At 39.1% G+C, this 17605-nt stretch overlaps 1 protein-coding gene across 1 annotated transcript in view; it reads left to right on the forward strand.

The window, feature by feature from the left end:
* Positions 1-17605, forward strand: part of LOC122814499 (myeloperoxidase-like) — a 261987-nt gene that overhangs the window by 184972 nt on the left and 59410 nt on the right. Inside the window, exon 11 of the mRNA XM_044087074.1 lies at positions 14331-14688. Coding sequence (XP_043943009.1) covers positions 14331-14688 — 358 coding nt within the window. The remainder of the gene's footprint in view (positions 1-14330; positions 14689-17605) is intronic.

Consider the following 17605-nt stretch of genomic DNA (forward strand, 5'->3'; position numbering starts at 1 on the left):
AGTGGACTAGTAGTGGAGGTGCAGTCCCCAACTTTGACACTGTGTGTTTTGTCATTGAGCCATTTGGGTATCCATCTAGTACTGTATGCCCTAATTCCCAGATGGAGATCTTCACTATGAGACACAAATGGGGGATAGTGTCAAAGGCCTTGGATACCTCAGCATAGATGGTATGTCCTGTTATTACTCATCCAGGTCTTTGGACAATATCAAAAAAGTGCACAAGGTTCAATAAGCAGGCTCTAACCTTGACAAAAGCAGAATGGGTTGGGTCAAGTGTGTTGAAGGTGACCTATGTCCCTGTGGACAAGGTCTATTCTGATTCCTTCATTAGCCTTACAGATAAGGCTTTTTAGGCTTATGGGTCAATAGTTGTAGTTCTACATGTTACCATATTGATGTGCATTGCATATCACACAGCATTTGAGATTATTTTCTGTAGTATATGTGATATATGTGTGGAAAAGTACTGAGACACCAGGGTTGCAGTGCTTGGGGGTGTGGCAACACTTGGTTGTACTGTAAATATGTGACATATTGTTAGATAGGGCCTTCAGTTTGTATTGTTTCCACAAGTAATTTCATGTCATAGACAGGAAGTGGGCAGTAAACATCAGTAATATATATAATAATATTTACTTTTCCATAGCACAGCAAGCAGCGGGTTTGCATGACAGCTGGCAATGTGTATACCCATGTGAGATACACATATTTGCATGCAGCTATGCAGTGCACAAATGTGAGTTGCAATGCTAAAATCTGACAGTTAATACTGAGTCTATGCAACACACCTGCTTCTTAATTGACTCTGTGGCAGCACGTTAATGCACTGATACATTCTTTTTCAAGCCCAGAAGGTACTGGGTTTGAATCCAGGTCTATCTAATACTTTTAAATATTTTTAAGCATTGATAATGCAATGCATGAATTCTTTATAGTATATGTATAGCTGTGTGTTGGCATAGCACAGCAGAGTTAAGCCACATTGCACAGAGACACCCGCACCCACACCATTGCTGAGAGTTGGTGTACGATGTGCACCTCCATGCAAGCATGGAGCCCAAAAATTGAAGAGATCCATTGCCTTTTCTGCTGTTTATGTGTGTTGTCTGTGATTATATTTTTTAACCAGATTAAAAGTGTTAAATGGGGTAGATATGAAAGTGGTGAAATGGGGAGCAAGCAGGGGGAAGAACAAAGGGAAAGCAGTACAGGAATGTGCAGGAAGCAGGTGGGATAGAACCATTGCTATCCATTTATTTAACAGTGTAAACTGAACATGTGTGCAAAATATTAACTGGATTTGGACTATCACCTCCAGAGAGAGGGGTGACCACAATGCAATTGTATTGTAAAGCCAATTGGACCAAACCAGGTATGTCAAGAAGACATGTGTGTGAAATGGAGAGCTATGTATGGGACATTTAATTATTTATTTTGTGGGACAGATGCCCATTTAATTTTTATTTAAGAGAGAGAGGGATGTTGGGGAAGGTGCATAGGTATGTCTGGGTCAGGTAAGTTGGGTAGGTGAGGAAGCAATTGCAGACAGACAAGACAAACAAGACAAGAGACAGGGATGGTGATGGACACAAAATGTTGGGGAACACCATGATTCGAGTGGGGGGGGGACAACCCTGGCCCATGGCTGTCATGAGAATCGAGTCTTCACCCACTTGTCTGACATCACTGTCTCCTTATGCCACAGGTGGCTGGAGTGCTTGACATCTCCTCCTCCTCCTAGTACCAAACAAAATGAGGGAGAGCAGCCTCTCCAGTTGGTGTGGGCATGCACCAGTGGTGCAGTGCACCCCCCTAGGCACCATCCCTGGCAACTCGCTGCAGGTGATGAACTCACCACCTCTGCCACTGCTCACGGAGGGTACCTCTTGACCAGGCAGGACTACCTGAGGGTGCAGGTAATGCAGGGGCAGCAGAGGCAGTGCTGCCAGGTTTGATCCCAGCTATGCTGAGCATTGTTGATACTGCTGATGGAGCAAGGGCAGGCTGATCCAATGGGGCTGGCCTATCTTGCTGTGTTGTGGAGCACTTAGTGGTGGTACACATTGATGACATGGGCACATTTTGATGACACACAATAAAAATAAAAAAGAAAATATTTATAAAATAAAATAAAATAATAAAATATAATATTTTTAAAAATAAAATAAAATAAAACTGAAGAAAATAACAGAGAGATAAGAGTTGGGGTGAGAGAAAAAATAAAACATTAATACCATCATATGTGACATACAATGCATTAATATAATTATACAACTCTATCTTAAGTTTTACATTTATGTCTACCTCCTAACAGATACACACTATAATACAGATTGCACCAAGTAATCCTTGAAATGTGCATATATTACACATATGTGTGTTCCAGTTATACAGATTACAGTTTATAGTAGGGCATTTGTACCACTGGTATAGAGGTTTTAATTTAATGTAAATATTATTGAAGAAATAACAGTATGATACAGCTGTGAATTTGGTATTTGAACTCACAACATCTGACTAAAGTCTAATATTGGATGCTTGCAACTGGTTTGTGCTACAGACTAATGCATGCATACCTGCTTTTACAGTTGGAATATGCATGTTCAATTTGAAATAAAACTATATAAAGTACCAAATAAGCTATCTTTAACTTTGAATACTACAATAACACTTCTCTTTTGCAGCATACATACCACTTGCTCCCCTCAGTCTTCCCAATCTATCCCTGTGGGCCCAGACATTCCATTCCTGATCACTGGTACTTGGGGAAAAAACAAAACAGAACTGAACAGAAGACCATTATACTTAGCAGTCCTGCTTATATTCAGCTTTCTAAGTCTTACAATTAGTGTCTTGAGCTGATACTTACATAGATGTGGGATGTCCACAGTCCTAAATTCCTCATTCAACAATTGAGTATATCCCTCTTCCTCCTCTATGCCTAAATTGCTCTCCAGTGTGTAGGATACCAGTGGCACTGGATACAGCCTGAGCTAAACTATCCCATGCCTCAGACTTGTACTAGGAGCCAGAATAGTCCCACTGCAGAAGCTTATGGTTGTGGTGCTTCACTAGGAGTCCTGTGAATATCCTGGACTCCTGGACACCACACCTCTGTGCCCTAAACCTGACACCTTCCCCACTAATGCCTGCCATATCTATATATCAGCAGATCTACAGCAAAGGAGACTGATGCTTTCCTGCCAATTCCAGTTATCATATTTACTAGAGGGAGCACAACTGTGCAACATGTTTGAGTAATGATACGCAGAGAGCAACAGTGCAGAATGAAATAGTTGCATTGGAAGATTAATATAATAACAATAATATTGTCTCATCCCCCATACATATAATTAAGATCAGCTCCACTATCTAAATTGTTATAAGTGAGAGTGAATATAGTGGGAAGTGGAACAACAGTAAAAGTCTATGGAATATACTCTATTAAAACTCAGGACCATGTGCATGGCAGTCCTACACTTACACCTGTTGCCACAAGAAAGTTGAAATAACAGTTGTTACTGTTTCAGTTCTTTGATATCACCTGCAATGTCAACAGTAAAAAAGTTTGCATACCATGTAGTAGAACTCAGGACCATCCGTACTCTAGCCCTATACTTATACCTGTTGCCACATGGCTAGTTACATGACAATTCATAATTTAATAATCATTCTTAAAGTCTATGTTAAGCACTGCACAATGCCGCTTAGCTGGTTTGTGTGATGCCCAATACAATTAATTGAATGTACCTGTTGTTTTTTTTTTTTTTTTTTAGCTGTCTGGGTCCTGTCTGCTTTCTGGGTATTTCAGTTGTCCAGTTTGTGCACTGCTGCACTTCAAACAAATGAGATAAGCACAGCTAAATGGGTTTGCATGGTGCCCAACAGAATTAATTGAATACATCTGGTTTCTATTTTTGGCTGTCTGGGTCCTGTCTACCTCCGGGGTGCTCCAGTTTTCTAATTTATGCATTGCCATGCTTCGCACAAAAGAGATAAGCACAACCAAACCTACCATGCATTTCCTCCTTTCCCATGATTGCACTATGCCCTGCATCATGAAAATACTGGCCCCCAAAAAAAATTAAACAAAGACAGAAAAGGAAAAAAAGGGGGAGGGCAAGTAGTCGAAATGAGGAAAATCAATGCATGACATACACACAAGAAAATGATGATTACCATGAGATATGTCTATAGATCTGGATTTGAACTCTCACTCCAATGCACCCTCAGAACACAGGATGGGTACCTTATCTCTCTTTGCCATACAAACATCTTTGCAGCAAAGAACTGAACTCATTCTGCACACAGCCAACTGAAACAGCATCGACAGTAATGTCAAACCATACAACTATCTGTACATGCATTATTTTTGGATGTGGTACATTTAGTGATTACACAACCTGTTATGATTATTGCTTGATAATATACAGCTCTGTCTTACCTTTCTGCGTTTGTTAGTCATTCTTCAGTTATCTGACCAGTAATCTGAGAAATGCAGAATGTAAGCCGTTCTATATTATTGGCCTTAAAATGTGAGGATATTAACTGGAAATATCATATGCAGTTGCCAACAAATGAAGGCCAGGATGGAGAGGCATACTGAATTTCAGAAGGTATGCTTGCATTTTGCAGTTACATACTGCATATGCTGGAATGTATTTAAGAAAAATCTGAGCAAAGGCTTTTTTACATTTTTACCTGTGTACTGATCCCATTGGCATCTTTGTCAAGCCATTTCACAGGTATACAATGATTGCCAGTTCTTGAAAATAAAATACTCTGTGATAAATATGTACAAATGTTTCAGGAACAGTTTCTTTGATAGCACTGTTAGCATTTCAAAGATGGTTTGTTAGCAAAATGTGTCACTTGCCTGTTATTTTTTTTTGGGGGGGGGCAAGGCTGAGTTACTGCTATGGTAGAAACAAGGATATGTTGCTATTGTTACTCTCCTTGTTTTGCATCCTGCCTGTAGTTTACATTTCACATCTCTAGACTGTTTTATGTTTCTCTAGTGGGTAATATTGAGTGGCTACCGTTTCAGTTTTAGCTGGGAACAGTTATTTTGTAGTTATGTTATACCTATGTCTCTTATCCTTCCATTATCTTTTAGGACACCTAGGAGTATGCCATCCAGGCATGTCAATCTTTGGAGACCCCTCCTCACTGATGCTGTGAACCAGGTCATACTGGATGCCTTTAGGCCTTCCTACTTGAAAGGGGACTGGGAGATATGGCATGCAGAATGCAAATTTGAGAGCAGATTGTAGATGATATGAATGCCATAGGTGGCCTAGACAGGACATAGCAAGTGCACTACAGGGCCACTGACATGATCACATCTGCATGGAGGACAGCGGCTGCAGTGGGCTGTGACCGGATGGTTACCAGTGAAGGCCTGCTATGGAGCCACTACTAACACCAAATTAAGAGTTCCTGGCAAATATCAGGGATCCAGACAGCTCACAGGATAATTCAGTGCAGCATGTCCTGGATATCATTGCAACAGCTTCTGGGACAGCCAGCACATCCCAGGAGGAACTTCCAGGTGGGTTTTGATATCTCAACAGTTAAATACTGTTGTATAGTAAAACAATTGAAATCAATATGTTACTTCTGTGTTACATGAATTCTTTTTTCGGGGTGACTGAAGATTGTTACAGTTAGCTTAAGTTGGACTTGTCAGTCACATTCTTGTTGAAAGTACAGTTAATGGACATATAAATGGGTAAAAGTATTACCCCATGTGTTACTGTTAATTGTGATGATGTTACCCGTACCTTTTGCTTAACTTCCTCTAGCACCTTCTAGATTGCAGAGGAGAATCTCGTCTGCAGATGGTAAACCAAACAGTTTTATGTCAGTACTGCTGAGCAATTTAAATGAATACTTTAGTGTGTGCTGTTGATGTCAGGTCTGTTGTGTGTATTGCTGTACTGTCCATAACACTGGCACCACTGTTAGTTTGTTAGCATATATTGGACTAGAATAGTGTAGGTGTTATTATTTCATGTTTTTGTTACTTTTTATCACAGATGATCATGACAGTGGAAGTGTTGGCCCTCTGCTATCTGATGTTAGTGCATCAGCAGACTCTGATGATGATGTTGGACAAACTGAGGCACAGTCAAGGGGTGCAGTGATTTAATCTGACACTGAAGTTGACATACAGCCATCCCCTACACCTACCCATTCCAGTGACCATACAGATATTGTACAGGTGGAGGGTAAGGCCATTGATCAGTGATGTGTGGTTACTGTGGCTTCAGTGCCTGTTTAGTCTGGCCATAGTCAAAATGTTGGTGGGGTGTCATGCAGGAGGGTTGATAGGGATGTTCCGAGGAGGCATGCTATCCCTACTCCACCTTGTCCAGGTATCTCTTCCCATGCCACTCAACATATATTTAGAGCCATCATGGAGGTGCAGGCACATTCCCATAGATCCTTCAGACAAATTCTCAGGGTTGTAGATATGGCACAGGCTGACATGCATGGCTGCCTCCACTGTGTTGCTGATTCAATGTATCGGATAAATGACATGTTGGAACAAAGGGTGTCTGTGATGGAATGAGGTGTGTCTGTCATGGAACAAGCATTATCTGTGATGGAACATCTGCTGGGAAGGGAAAGGCATCCTTGTGAGCATAGGTCAGCCATATCAGCTTCTGTTAGCCAATGTGGTTGTGCCTGAACATGCTCCAATAGTGGCAGTACTTCCACTGGTCCATAAGTGAGTGTGCTGTCCTCACCCAGACACGGCATGCTATGGTGTCATGGTCCTGGACATCCCTGTGAAGAGGTTCATCCAGCAGACATCAGTCATGTTCAGGTAGCAGCAGTGCATCTGACTGTGGGCATGGATGTGTCAGTACAACTCCTGGTAGAGCCAGTTCTCGTGGTTGGGGATGACAATGATGAAATGCCACCTCTACCACGTATGGCTCACACCTGTTTGACATACCAAGATGTAGAGCCAGCACAGAGCTTGGCTGTGTTCATGCAAACACTCACACACCAATTTCACTTGGAGGACCCCTAGAGACAGACAGACACACACACACACACACACACACACACACACACACACACACACACACACACACACACACACACACACAGCAGTTACGTGGTTCATCAGTGCAGCTTAAAACTCATTTTGTCTCACTGGCCATTTGTTGGTTTATCCAGATGTCTGCCTTGTTCTCTTTCTTACTCACACACACTCACCAACCTTTTGTGTCAGCTTAGACCACCTGCTCTCCAACACAACACCCTGTGCAAAGTGATGATAACTCTGTCATATCCCTGTTTTCTATCTTTTGGATTCAGGGATACATACGCTTTGTGTCTGATGCTCAGGGTGCATGGCTGACTTAGTGCTTAGTATATCTGCATTTGTTATGTTGAACTGATAATTTTACCTCTGACTTTATTGGCCTTGGAAAGTTAGTCAGCTGATAGCATCAAACTTTTTTTCCATCATTATTGTTAATGATCTTGTGAGGGTTGTGAAGTCAGAAACTGCAATGTGTATCATTACTTTCTAACTTCTCTCTTTAATGATTCTCCAGTACAAACATATGGAGCTATACTCAAGGCATGCAGTGATCATCAGTACTTTTGCGAGGTTTGACTGTATGAATCTTTGATGCCTGAAGTCTACTACTTAATAATGGACACATATAAACCACATAAGTCTCAGCTGTCACATGTTAAGATCATGTCTGTAAAAATCTCCTTCCTTTTACCTACCAATTAGTGAAATACAAGGATATGCCATTCATTCAAATTATTACACAATACACTCCAGGTTCAAGACTTACCTTGTAAATGCAGCAGTTGACATGGTTTTAATTCGAGGATGACTCTGTTTGATGCAAGCAGTACACAGCCAACACATGGGGAGGTAAAAGTTGTGTGAGTTGCCCGGCATCAGTGTTACTATATGTATAAGAGCAGGAGGAAAGTTTTAGTCCCCTAGGTGGTCATTTAATGTGGTATGTGTTGTCTCGTAGCCAATGCAAGGGTATACTGAGCACACCTGCATCTGCCTACATCCACAGCAGCTGGTGGTTCCCCTTCTGACTTATCATCTGCTTGTTGTGACCTTGGCATTGGTGGTGGAATGTGTGCCCCTTCCCCTCACTGATCCTGCTGATGCTTTTTTCTTAGGATGATGTTGTGTAGCATGGCACATACTGTGAATATTTCTGTACATGTCTGTGGATTGTACTGCAGGGCTCTCCCAAACGTATTTAGGCACCAGAACCTTGACTTCAGCAGTCCCTAACACACACCCTATGATATTTCTGGTTTGAGCATGTGCCTCATTATGGCATTTATCTGTGTGTGTGTACATTTCTGATGAGTGTCATCAGCCATGGCTCCAGTGCACAGCCTGCATCCCCAGTAAATGACCCTGTGGCATAGCGCCCCTAGCAAACATCTGGTATAGTTGGGAGGTGTGATAGATATGTGACTCATGGTAACTGCCAGGGTTGCCAGCACACATGTTCAAGATGATTCCCCTTGTCCTTATACACATCTTGGCAGTTGATAGAGTTGTAGCCCTTTCTGTTTATGTAGACTCTCCCCTGTTCCCTGGGTATTGGTTTAATTTCTATAAGTGTGAAATCTATGGCATGCAATACTTCAAGGTAGTGTGCTACATGTAGAACTCCTGCATATTTCTGTCCCTCACCTCAGAACTATGGGGAAAATGTATGCGGTCACTGCCATGTTGAAGCATAGCATTCAGGAATTGATGGAGGATCCTGGATGCTGATGTCTTTGACACCCCCAGCATGTCCCCTGTTGGTCTCTGAAAGGTATCTGTAGCCAATATTCTAAGTGCCACACGTCTCTTTGTCTCCACTGGGATGGATTGCCCTCAGTTGGGCCTTGCTCTGAGTTGAGGATGGCAGAGGTTACAGAGTTCCTGCAGTGTGACCCAATTTACCCTGTAGCGGTCTACAATTTCCACATCATGTAGGTTGTGAAAAATTAAACTAGGCCTAAAAACTCTTCTTCTTCTTGGCCTAGGCCTATTGGCAGCAGCAGCTGCATTGGCTTTAGCCTGTAGCTCTTACAAATGAATTAAAGCAGCAGCAGTCCCTAACATTCTTTCCATGTAGACTCCTTTCTGCAGCTCTATTTCAAAAGGTTTTGGAATTTACAGGAAAAAACAGCTCAAAGTCTAAAATGTTGCTTTATAGCTTGCTGAATGGTTCCTCCATCTTGGATTGGTTGAGTAGCCTGTAATTCAGCTGCTTATGCTATAATTAGCATGCCACAATGTTTACCTTGTTTGCGCGATGGTGCTGCATCTGCACAGTGCTTACTGAATCTAAAACTTATTGCTACCATATAAGGTTTATTGAATCCCCCCACTTGTCTCATATTTCTGTTTTGTTCTTGAAGTTTACAGACTTCAGTCTGTAAGTAACTTATTTTGTTTAATCAAAGCAGTATTAAAAAGCTGCCTTTGAGGTTTTCCTCCAATTATACTTGCTAGCTGTCTGCACAGCAGCACTCGCTATGTGCTTTACTGCCTTTCAAAGTGAAACACTTTACACTTGTTTTTCTTTGATATCTAGTAGTACTTGAAATAGATAGAACTTCATGAACTAAAAGAGTTATGATCTGATGGCAAAAAAGTAGTGAACGCTACCACCTGAAGGTCCACTTCGTAAACGAACAAGCAAATGGTATGAAAAAACCGGAGACGGACCACCATGATAAGGTAAAATTAAATGCTGACCAAGTTTATTAAAACAGATGAGCGCTTTCGCGTACTCCCAAGGCACGCGTCTTCAGATCTAATTACATCCTAAAATCACTGGCTTTATATATGTTCAAATTCATCATTCAATCAATCAATTAATTAAATCATCATTATAAAATTTTAGCATATATCTTGATAATTTAAAGTGAAACTAGTTTAAAAATTTTTTTATATATACAGCCTCATTCAAAATCGGGTACTGCAGCCAAACAAGTTGCTACAAAATAAGTAAACTATCGTTGTAAGATTCAACATGTGTTTTGAGGTTTTGAAACCAAGTTAATGAAATTCATAAACAGCTTCAATGAAATCAAGAACTATACATTCAGGCAACTCTATTGTAACATATTGTGTTAACTACTTGCAAACTTATTGATGCATAGATTGCATAAAATATTATTTTACATTGGATTGCATAAACCCCGAATGAAACAAGAAAGACAATAAATGTTGCGAAAGAATTAAAAAATGTGTAAAAATTATGCAAAAATTTTTTGTAATATAAAGTCTAAAAAATAAACATCTAAAAATGCAAAAATACAAAAATATAATAATGTCTAATATTCATTTAAGTTTACGTGCTTCAAGCAAAGATTTTATGCTAATGAACTGATTAAGGCCAGGGTCTTGATGTGCTCTTAGTTTTAGAATCCATTTGAGTTCTATACTCTCTAGATCATTAAAATTATTGCCCTTTCTCTTGTTGGGGGGTACTATTTGAAGTACCCTAAATTTAAAGTTATGACATTTATGAACTAGAGCATGTTTTGCTAGTGCATTTTTCTGATCAAGTTTCTTAATATCATAGATGTGGTTATATATCCTATCTTTTAATCTCCTGGTAGTCATGCCTACATAAAAAGCATGACATTGTCCACAATTTGCCAAATATATGAGATTCATATCATTGCAAGAAGCAAAAAACCTCGGTTCAAATTTGTATTTCAAAGTAGGATGTATAAAAATATGTTCCTTAGAAATCATGTAGCACATGTTACATTTGCCACAAGGATAAGTGCGAAACTTGTTCAGAGATCTAGGAGACCTAGCTTCTGGGTGATTACGTTCAATGCAAAGTAACCTTTTTAAGTTCTTATTATTCTTATAGGTGAAAATAGGTCTAATTCCTGTTATTTTCTTTGTATCTGTATCAATCGTGAGTATATGCCAATTGTCAGATATAATCTTAAGTATAGCTTTATTATCGCTAGTAAATCTGGTAATAAAAGTCACCTTGGATTCTTTAGTGGCTCTATGAAATCTTTTGTAATGTCCAGAATTAAGCAGACTAGCCTCTGACGTATCATTCAATATTAAATTCTTACTGGCTCGAACCATCTCAGGGTTATAACCCCTTTCTAAAAATAAATCTTCCAATAAATCTACTTGTTCTTGTAGCATCAAGCATTTATAGCTTGCTGAATGGTTCCTCCATCTTGGATTGGTTGAGTAGCCTGTAATTCAGCTGCTTATGCTGTAATTAGCATGCCACAATGTTTACCTTATTTGCGCGATGGTGCTGCATCTGCACAGTGCTTACTGAATCTAAAACTTATTGCTACCATGTAAGGTTTATTGAATCCCCCCACTTGTCTCATATTTCTGTTTTGTTCTTGAAGTTTACAGACTTCAGTCTGTAAGTAATTTATTTTGCTAAATAAACCAGTATTAAAAAGCTGCCTTTGATGTTTTCCTCCAATTATACTTGCTAGCTGTCTGCGCAGCAGCACTCGCTATGTGCTTTACTGCCTTTCAAAGTGAAACACTTTACACTTGTTTTTCTTTGATATCTAGTAGTACATGAAGTAGATAGAACTTCATGAACTAAAAGAGTTATGATCTGATCTCATCAATCATAATCAACTATTGTGTTCTCAACATGGATGGTAAAATTAACCTCTCGCGTTTCACTCTTGAGTTGAATTTCTTGGCATCCATTCCTAAAAAGTTCAGAGACTCAATCCTAATCTCTGTAAGAAACATTCAAAAGAAGGTCATTAGTAGCTGGTATTATATTGACATAATTCAAAGATACATCCCCTGCATTTTAAAATGATTAATTATTGTTGTTATTGTTATTATTGCTGTTGTTGTTATTGTTGTTGTTGTTGTTATTGTTGTTATTGTTATCGCTATTGTTGTTATTGTTGTTATTGTTATTGCTGTTGTTGTTGTTGTTATTGTTATCGCTGTTGTTATTGTTATTGCTGTTGTTGTTATTGTTGTTATTGCTATTGTTGTTATTGTTATCACTGTTGTTATTGTTGTTATTGTTATTGCTGTTGTTGTTATTGTTGTTATTGTTATTGCTGTTGTTATTGTTGTTATTGTTGTTGTTATTGTTGTTATTGTTATTGTTGTTATTATTGTTGTTAGTGTTATTGTTGTTGTTATTGCTGTTGTTGTTATTGTTGTTATTGTTATCTATAAGTTGTATAAAAATAGACAAGCATAATATGCATAAAGAAACATAACAGGTAGAAGGCCATTAGGTTAACAGCAAGCAAAACAGGTAATGGAGAAGTGGGGTATACTGAAGGGTGGGAAAACTAGTGCAGGATGACAAAGGCTGGGTAATTAATAAAAGCCATTTTCTACAGAATACCTGTCATGCAGTTAAAATATGAGTCTGATGGTAAAGTGCTGCTTTAAGGAGTTTTTAAATGTGCCTCTGGATATAGTGTGCACTGAAGCTTATTCTATAAACACATACAGGGCAGGAGAAGAAGATGTCATGGTAGTTCCTTTTAAACAAAGAGAATGAAGTGAGTCTGAATGGCAGTACCAGAGTGCTCTATGTCATTTTATTAAAGGGTATAATGAAGGTTTGCAAAGGATGGTGTGGGTTGGGGTTTACTATGATCAATTATGTGTTTTTATTCAGTGTGTGATAACGGTAAACTAAAAGGTCTAAAGCCACAAGAGTCTTAAAATAGTGGCATTTCCAAGGTCACGAATTAGAAAAAAGCCTACTGCCTACACGTCCCCCTCCGATTTTGGGGGCAAGTCCCCACAATGCCTTTCGGTAAATACACCTATTACTAGGTCACATAAACTGAAAGAAAAAGGAGAATATGGAAACCATTTCCCCTCATGTCCAGTTATGAAGCTAATGGGACTGCACTTATGAACCCCTCTACCTTCTTATAGTAATGTATATCACAATCTTTCAGATTCATGTAAGTTTTCAATACCTATCCAGTGATATGGCATATTCTGTCTGGAGCCATTTTACCTTAGCTGTATACCTTTCAAAAGCAACTAGGCAATGTTCTGTGCCATCAACTGGTCAAAACATCTTCAGCTCTAGATGAAGATATTTTCATCTATCTTTTTCTGTGGAACTGCAAAAAATAAATGCACTACTTTATTGTTTTGCTTTAGGAAGTACTGTTCATTTGACTCATGAAATCCTGTAGAATGGATGGCTCTTTAGTCAATGATGGCATATTTCTCATAAAGGCTGACCAAGTGCTAGTCCTTAGCTATACCTCTTTCCTGAAGACTGACCCACAGTGGTTCAGTTCACTGATCAGAGGCTACACACCACCTCTGAAGGGCAGTAGTAGATTTTTTTAAGGCCTCAGAATATTTCAATTTCTCTACCAGAACTCAATATTGACCCAGCATCATGTACAACTGGTGGTCATAAGCAGTGTGGACCAAAGCAGGTTAACAATAAACAGGACAATCTAAGCCACAATCAACCAAACTAATGCAAACTATATATATATATATATATATATATATATATATATATATATATATATATGTGTGTGTGTGTGTGTGTGTGTGTGTGTATGTATGTATATGAATGTAAGTCAGATTGCTGGGGTTTTTTGTTGATGTAGGACTCAATCACATGTTATCATCAGCTGCTAAATTGTATTAGACTAAGACTTGCTGCCCAGCAGGACTCATGATATTACTCAATTTGGTGCTTTAATAGTTTGCAGTTTACTGGAATATGATCACTATTAAGTGCGCTGATTATGTGCAAGTTGACCTATAAGAACAGGTGTGTGTGTGTGTGTGTGTGTGTGTGTGTGTGTGTGTGTGTGTGTGTGTGTGTGTGTGTGTGTGTGTGTGTGTGTGTGTGTGTGTGTGTGTGTGTGTACAGTTTTAAATAGCTGTTCTTCAACACGTAGAGAAAAAAGACTACTCCCTACCTACATAGTAACAGCTTGAAAATCAGCCATACTGACATTATAATGTAATACAGATTATTTTCAGTCAGAAAGAACAACTCTTGTCACATTTTCAGTCAGAAATGTGGAGGTCCATTGTCTATGCTTGTGTTGTTTGAAATATCAGAGACTTATCAAATAGAAGACATAACATAATAACATAACATACAGATTTTTTGCTTACATTTTCTAAACCAGATAATAAAATCACAAGTATTGATGTGAAAAATCATTCAGGACCACTGTTGTTCTCCATGTAATGTCTTACAGAGACCATAACAAAAGAAGCATTGCATAATTACAAGAAATCTAGTAACAGCAGATGCTGCAGTAACATTTTTTCTTTTATATAGGTACCCCCCGATGACCCCAGGATTAAGAACAAAAATACTTGTATCCCCTTCTTCCGTTCTTCCCCAGCATGTGGTAGTAGGGGTTTAAGCTACATGTTCAAGGATGTCACTGTTCGGCAGCAGTTAAATGCCATTACCTCCTTCATTGATGCCAGCCAGGTGTACGGCAGCACAGAAACAACAGCAAATAGCCTGCGTAATCTTAGCAGCCCAGAAGGTTTGTTGGCTGTCAATACAAACTTCACAGATAATGGACTAGCTTACCTACCTTTTGAAAACAGTACAAACAGTCCATGCAGACTTATGCATAATGCATCCGGAGTGCTTACTGAACCTGCAATACCATGCTTTGTTGCAGGTAAGAAACTTTCTATACTAACTAGAGTTTATGGCAAGAATTTTAAGATGTAATAGAAATTAATTTAGCACTTTTTATGCACATGCTTTAATAATCACCAGCTGCACAGGATCTTCCTCTTCCATTTTCTCTGGGACTTAAATGCGTCTTTGTCTCTTGCAGGTCTGGTTATGTTCAGCCATCAGGGTAGGGGGTGTTTCAAAAATCAAAGCACCACTACATTTCATTTACCTGCATTTTATCTAAAGGGCAGTTACACAGAGCTGACAATATGCTTTGAGACTATCCTATCTTCCAGATACTGGGATTGCTTTCACTTGAGGTGTGTTTCAACCATCAGGTATTTCTCTGAGGACAAATGACCAGTAGTTGGTATTCCCTTACCACAAATGAAGCACATAGTTTACAGTCTCAGTTTTCCCAATTAGTGACTTAAATGTAATACTTGTAAAAATAAACAGTCACAACAGGATATGCAAAAAATTATTTTGGTGCACACTTCACTAGCATGCAAAGTGGATGCCAAAGGCCATGAAACCTTACACTCCAGAAAAGTATAATGCTTTTAGTTGTACCAATGTTTTGCCTGATGATTTAGAAAATGTGATGTTTCATAAACAACAAATGAAGGCTGGACTGCAAACGAAAGCAAATTAGTCAGAGGTGCAGGTTTTATGGGCATACTATTACTAGAGTTGAAAGATTCACTAAAGCATACACCCATGTAGACAAATGCACAGAACTAGCCCTCACTACCAGAACCAAAACCAAATCCATGCATCCATTCCTACATTGATATATCCATGCATCCATCAATCCATCTAGCTGTAAACCTGGTTTTCCCATTTTTGCACGTAGGGTCGGGGTATCACTTTATCAGTAGTATCATCAAGTGGTAATGTTTACCCCCCTGGTGTCTAGTCGTGCTGGGGCTGTTTTTCCATACCATACATATATACATACATATAGTTGCTCTCACACCTATACCCAATTTAGATTAACCTATCCACTAGCTGAATGTCTGTAGAATATGGGAGGAAAACAGAACACCCACAGAAAACCCACATGAACACAGGGAGGACGTATAGACTCTAAACAGAAGGCACCTCAGATGAGAATTGAACTGGAGAACCTCCTGCTGTGAGGCAACTGCCTGAACCAAGTATCACAGGAAATTCAAAAACAAGCCAGTCTGGTGGTTCATCGTCATAAATAAACTGTACAACAAAACAAAGATACCCAATAATTATTTAGTATATCCAAAACCTACCTTGTCTATGATAATATCAAAAACATTACAAAATGACCGAAGAACACTGCCAGATCAATTAAAGGAGCCCATAAACTTAAGCTGGTCTCTGAAGCCAAAGATAATTATAAATCCTTATTTATCTGTTTAAAAAACTAAAAAAAAAAAAATATTCTACACTGCTCAGAACGTATCCATAAAGGGGCCTCCTATTCAGATGCAACTGACATTGCTAATATGCTTGTGATCAAATTTTGTGGCAACTTCACCCTTAAGACTTCAGTTTAAAGCCACAAAATATCTGAATCCCTCACTATCCCAATTATATCTAAAGATGACTTACAGAAAGAGCTAATCTATAACAAAAATACTTCCTTCATGAGACATGATAATATACCTGGTTGCTTGATTAATAGTGTTAAATGTGCCCTTACAGATACAGTACTCAAACTGTTTAACTTTAGTTTAGCTACTGGTTCTGACCCAGATCAGTGGTGCACAGCAGTGATGGTGTGCCAACATAAGGGTGGGCCTACAAAAGACCCAGGTAATTATAGACCTATCAGCTTTACAAGCCTCATCGGCAAAGCCATGGAATATATTAAACTAACCTCATAAACTATGGTATCAAGAGTCTTGTTAGACTGATCCCCAGTAAATTGATGTTTTGGAGGGTAGATCCTGTCTACTGAATATGGTAAACTCCTTTGAAAGGTTTACAGGATGTGGACAGTGGCTATATAGTACACATGGTCTTATCTTGACCTGGCTAAGACCTTTGACATTATTCCCTATGCTGGCATGATAAAAAAGCTAAATGCTTTAAAAATGTATAGTAAACTGGCCAAAAGACAATCCTGCACAGTGGAAGTTGCGGGTGATTTATCAGAAAGTATGAAAGTGACCAACATTGTCCCTCAGGGCTCAGTGCTGGGACCTCTCCTTTTGGGTATTTGCTTTGCAGCTCTTCAAGCAGAAAGCCAAGACCTCTGTGTGATAAAGTTGGTAGATTATTGCAAACTGGGAGCTGTTGTTAAGTCAGCCTATGACTTCAAAACCCTCCAGAATGAACCTGCCAAGAGTTATATTTAAAATGAGTTCAAACTAAATACTAAAAAGTGTAGTATCATCACTTTGATAGACAAGCCCCTCCTCTCACCATACTGTCTAGACATATATACTAAGTGAGAGTTGTCCCTGGCAGTTGAAACAAAATATCTGAGAGGTGAGACTGTAAAAGTCTTCAGACTGAAAAGTACCAAAATTCAGCATTTGTGATGTGAATATAACTATTCTTCCAAATCTCCCTTGTAGCCTAGAACTGACTTCCCTTTAGGTGCTTTAAATCATTAATGATGATTAATGTTCTTTATTCTTTCTTTGATTTATGGTTTATCCATTACAGAATTGTGGAGGAGTCTGAGCTTATCCTGGCAAGCAATAGATATAAAGTAGAGTAATAAATCCTGGACTGGATGCCAGTCTGTTATTGTATATTCAATACATTGCCTCCTTCAGCATGTACCTGACCAGGCATCTGCAATAGCTGGAATGCCCACAGAGGTTCCTCACTAAGATGATCCAGGGTATTAACACATTGTCCTATACAGACCACCTTAAAGCTGAATCTTTATACTTAGTCTCTTACAGGTTACTGAGATACAATCT

Source organism: Protopterus annectens, chromosome 10.part0 (assembly GCF_019279795.1).
Source record: "Protopterus annectens isolate FY-2018-M chromosome 10.part0, PAN1.0, whole genome shotgun sequence".
Lineage (NCBI taxonomy): Eukaryota > Metazoa > Chordata > Ceratodontiformes > Protopteridae > Protopterus > Protopterus annectens.